The 4,724-nt window shown below is 36.2% G+C and overlaps 1 protein-coding gene across 1 annotated transcript; it reads left to right on the plus strand.

Moving 5' to 3' along the window:
• Nucleotides 1-1,861: 1,861 nt before the first annotated feature.
• Nucleotides 1,862-4,724, plus strand: LOC130935220 (glyceraldehyde-3-phosphate dehydrogenase A, chloroplastic). The gene is made up of 5 exons (XM_057864842.1): nucleotides 1,862-2,072; nucleotides 2,184-2,300; nucleotides 2,754-3,058; nucleotides 3,695-3,939; nucleotides 4,022-4,724. Exons 1-5 carry the CDS (start codon nucleotides 2,031-2,033, stop codon nucleotides 4,522-4,524), a joined length of 1,212 nt encoding a protein of 403 aa, XP_057720825.1. The 5' UTR covers nucleotides 1,862-2,030; the 3' UTR covers nucleotides 4,525-4,724.

Genomic DNA, 4,724 nt, shown 5'->3' on the forward strand with positions numbered 1-4,724 from the left:
TTCAAAAAGCATGCATTTTTGCCCAACAATGAAGTTTAAAAAAAAACATACTTTTGATGATGCAGGTGTCTAAAGATGTAGTCTTTTCTCTCATCTTCTTCTTCTTATTTTCTCTTTTTTTTAATTTTTTAATTTTTTTTTTTTTGGAGAAAGGGGAGGAGGTTGGAGTATGATCATGGTCATGATGATAAATTTGTTTGTTTTGGATGTTGACATTTTGAGAAATGAAAAGAAGTGTGTTGAAATAGATCATGTTTGGTTCTTTGTCATTTAATTTTTGTGTTATTAATTTTCCAATGAGGTATAGTCCGAATAATATTAAAAGGAAGAAACTTTGTTGTTGGGTCAGGGTTTCAGGTTGGTTTGGCAGTAAAAGAATTTTGCTTTGCTTTGTGTGAAATCTGGAAACAAAAAAAGGAAGAAACTTTGTTGTTTGGGTCAGGGTTTCAGGTTGGTGTGGCAGCAAAAGGATTTTGCTTTGTGTGAAATCTGGAAACACAAAAAAAAGATATTAATCCAACTAGTACTAATAATTAATGAGGCTAGGTTTGCTAACAGAGAAGAAGGAAGAGCGATGGCTTCGTTGTTGCTAGGTTTCTGCGAAGAAGAAGAAAAAGGGTGGTGGTCATGAGGTCATCGAAGATTGGGGCTCAACGAAAATGGTGGTGATGGAGATGGAGAGTCAGAGAAAAAAGGAGAAAGAAGGAGAATGAGAGGTTTGGCCGGTGATGATGAAGAAAGGGGTTGACAGTGGTTACTCAATAATGATGATGGTGGTGGAGATGACGGTGAAGATGAAAAAAGAGAAAGAAAGAGAGACAGAGAATTGTGATGATGATGATGATAGGTATAATAAGAGAGGGGTATATTTGAAAAGAAAAATATTAATTATCAAAAAATTAGTAATAAGGGTAAAATTGATGCAAATCGAAAACTTAAGGGACAAAATTGAAACAAATCAAAACTTAGGAATATTTTTAAAACTTTTAATAAACTTCAGGGACAAAAAGTATACTTTACTCTTATAAAAAATTAAATTAATTCAATGTTTGGAGGCATCGAATACATTTTTGAAAAAGTTTAAGGAATCAAGAATTTTATTAAAATTTGATCAGTATTTAACTAACAAAAGAAAAGTGAATAATAACACACTATTAGATATAATCTCACACTATTAAAAATATTAATAATAATTAATATATAACTACAAATTACAAAATTTGCTATTCCTAACACTCTTCTAAATTTATATATTATGTTTAAATCATTCATTATATTTTATTACGAAGTGAGACAATCCAATGCTACGTATATTTCTTCCACATAAACCGCTAGGGAAGCATAAGTGCATAACCTAACTCTGTTTCCAATCTAGAATAAAGAACACACACAAATGTTGAACACTAAATTAGGAGAATACATTATTAGTCATATGTATAAAATATTTTCAGTTTTTCACACTGAAAAGACATATCAAAATTTTTTTTTTTTTGGTGATTAATCGGGGCAAAGACATATCAAATTTCTTTCTATCAAATGTCCAATTGAACAGAGTTATCACATTTTTTCCCATTTCCCTGTCCTTCTTCTATGGTCAAAAATCGCAATCCCTTTTTTTTCCCTCTCATGAAAAAACACAAAGATGTGTATTAGTATCCACTCATGCAAGTACCCATAATCTGGCCCACATTAAAAAAAAATTAAAGGGTGAAGCCCAAAGAACCATGAATAGGAGGAATGAAAATGTTCACATATGCCTTGTGTAAGAAAATGCACGGTAGCCATATGATGATTGAAGCCACAACCCACAAGTGAGAAACACAAGTGAGAGAAGAACCAATCAGAACCATTCAATAGAGTGAGAGTGCTATCCATAATCTCATCCTCATGTGTCACAACCACACATCCATGCTCACCCTTTCTCTTTGGCGCTTATTAAACTTAACAACTCACAATATCATGAAACCTCATTCACCATTTTTTCTTCAAAGCTCTACCACCACTACAACTACTACTACTACACCTTCACTATGGCTTCGGCTACACTTTCTGTAGCCAAACCAGCTCTTCAGGTTCAATCAGCATACAATTATGTATTACTATTACTGGTTGTTGTAGTAGTAGTAACATTATTTTTATGCTAAAGTTTTTTGCTTTCTTTTTTTTTTTTTTTTTTGTATCAGGGAAATGGTGGGAAGGGTGAATTCTCTGGCCTCCGCAACTCATCATCTAGCTACCTTCCTTTCTCTAGGAAGACTTCAGATGACTTCCACTCTATCATTTCATTCCAGACATCTGCAGTAAGTGTATATACATTTCCTTCAAATAATTAATGCTTTATATGAATAAATTAGCTATTTTCTACTACAATGTATGTATACTTGTTTTGATACATAAAATAGAAAAGGAAAAATTGAAAAAGGAAAGAAAAATCCAAAAAGTGTGTACAAATTAAATAAATATTTCTGTTAGAACAAAGACATTTAGATTGTTAATATTTATGTGACATTAATGTTTAGATCATGGGTTTGGACCCTAAATACACACTTTGGTCCATGATTATCAGATTATTGCACTTTCTTTCTTCCCTAGAGAACCAAACATGGGATAGTCTGTACCAAAAAAGAAAACTCGGTCATCACATCGTCTCTAGAGAATCATATAGAGGAAGGGGAACTATGTGATGAGTTGTTAGAAGAATTGTTTGAAAGAAAAGAAAACTGGATTCAGTAATGAGGTGTTAATTGTTTCAGGTTGGAAGCAGTGGAGGATACAGGAAAGGTGTGACGGAAGCGAAGTTGAAGGTGGCCATAAACGGTTTTGGCAGAATTGGAAGGAACTTCTTGAGGTGCTGGCATGGCCGCAAAGACTCTCCTCTGGATGTCATTGCCATCAATGACACCGGAGGCGTCAAGCAGGCCTCTCACCTTCTCAAGTATGACTCCACCCTTGGCATATTCGACGCCGACGTTAAGCCTGTCGGTGATGATGCCATCTCCGTTGACGGAAAGGTCATCAAAGTTGTCTCCAACCGCAACCCTGCTAACCTTCCCTGGAAGTAAGCTTCTACCTCTTTGACGTTAAGCGCTTATTACCAAAACCAAATAAACTGAAATTACTATAACTGCTTATGCTAATTACAAGTTACAAACAGAGTAATACTAGAGAAAAAAAAAATAGTACTTTATTTTGTTAATCTTCACAATTAATGGAAAAAAAAAACTTTTGGGGTCAGCAATTTTGAGTATTTTTTTGTCGTTCTCAATATAAACCAAATTATCTTTAATAAATAAATTTTATTAATGAGCAATGTTAAGCGGCAGTAATTTTTGTAATTGTTAGCCATCAATTAACTATCAATGATGATTTGATCACATTTTTCTGCTGATTACATGCGGGCTAAAATTCAATAAAATTGCTGGTCCTCTAGACTTTTTTTTTATTAATATATGTGTATAAATTCTAAAAAATATAAATACAAATTATATTATTTTATACCAATTAGTTATAGCTCAAATAATTTAATTTTTTTATATTCATTTAAGAAATCCCAGGTTAAGATGACCAATAAATAATAGCTCAAATGGCATAGTCTCCCCATACTGAAGTTGCGGGTTTGAGTTTCCTATTTTTGATATAAAAAAAAAAAAAAGTCCCAGGTTAAGATGTTATTAATATTGATTGATTTGTGCAGGGAATTGGGAATTGACTTGGTGATTGAAGGAACTGGGGTGTTCGTGGACAGAGAAGGTGCAGGGAAGCACATTCAGGCGGGAGCGAAGAAGGTTCTGATCACAGCCCCAGGCAAAGGTGACATCCCAACCTATGTAGTTGGTGTCAATGCTGATGCTTACAGCCCAGACGAACCCATCATCAGCAACGCTTCTTGCACCACTAACTGCCTTGCTCCCTTCGTCAAGGTCCTTGACCAGAAATTCGGTAATTCACCATTTGCGCTCTACAACATTCTTATCCGTAGCAGAAAATTAAACTAACTCCCACGTGACACGTGACGTGGCAGGTATCATCAAGGGAACCATGACCACCACTCACTCATACACCGGAGACCAAAGGCTTCTTGACGCCAGCCACCGCGACCTCAGACGCGCGAGGGCGGCAGCGCTGAACATCGTGCCGACCTCAACCGGAGCGGCCAAGGCGGTGGCGCTTGTGTTGCCGACACTTAAGGGGAAGCTGAACGGAATTGCATTGCGTGTGCCAACGCCAAACGTGTCCGTCGTTGACCTCGTTGTTCAGGTGTCAAAGAAGACGTTCGCGGAGGAAGTCAACGCTGCGTTCAGAGAGAGCGCGGAGAAGGAGCTTAACGGCATCCTCTCAGTGTGTGATGAACCACTTGTCTCCGTTGATTTCAGGTGCACCGACGTTTCATCTACCGTTGACTCTTCGTTGACCATGGTCATGGGTGATGACATGGTGAAGGTTATTGCTTGGTATGATAATGAGTGGGGTTACTCACAAAGGGTTGTGGATTTGGCTGACATTGTTGCAAACAGCTGGAAGTGAAAGTCAAAGTCAAAGTTAGCCAAGAATAATAATAATAATTGTTAATTATATGTAATTTTGTATTATTATTACTGCTATTACCACTACACTTGTTAAGCTTCATTTTTCAGCTTTGTGCCAAGAACTTGTACCGAGAAATAGAACCATCAATTTTCTCTTTTGATTGCCTCTTATTGTGCAATAAAAATTCTTGCCTTCAA

This window comes from Arachis stenosperma, chromosome 6 (genome assembly GCF_014773155.1).
Source record: "Arachis stenosperma cultivar V10309 chromosome 6, arast.V10309.gnm1.PFL2, whole genome shotgun sequence".
Taxonomy (NCBI): Eukaryota; Viridiplantae; Streptophyta; class Magnoliopsida; order Fabales; family Fabaceae; genus Arachis; species Arachis stenosperma.

Excerpts from the sequence above, each read along its gene's own strand:
- LOC130935220 (XM_057864842.1), top strand. The coding sequence starts at position 2,031 with ATGGCTTCGGCTACACTTTCTGTAGCCAAACCAGCTCTTCAG. Across the intron at positions 2,301-2,753 it reads TTTCATTCCAGACATCTGCA|GTTGGAAGCAGTGGAGGATA; the intron begins GTAAGTGTATAT and ends TAATTGTTTCAG. Across the intron at positions 3,059-3,694 it reads CCTGCTAACCTTCCCTGGAA|GGAATTGGGAATTGACTTGG; the intron begins GTAAGCTTCTAC and ends TGATTTGTGCAG.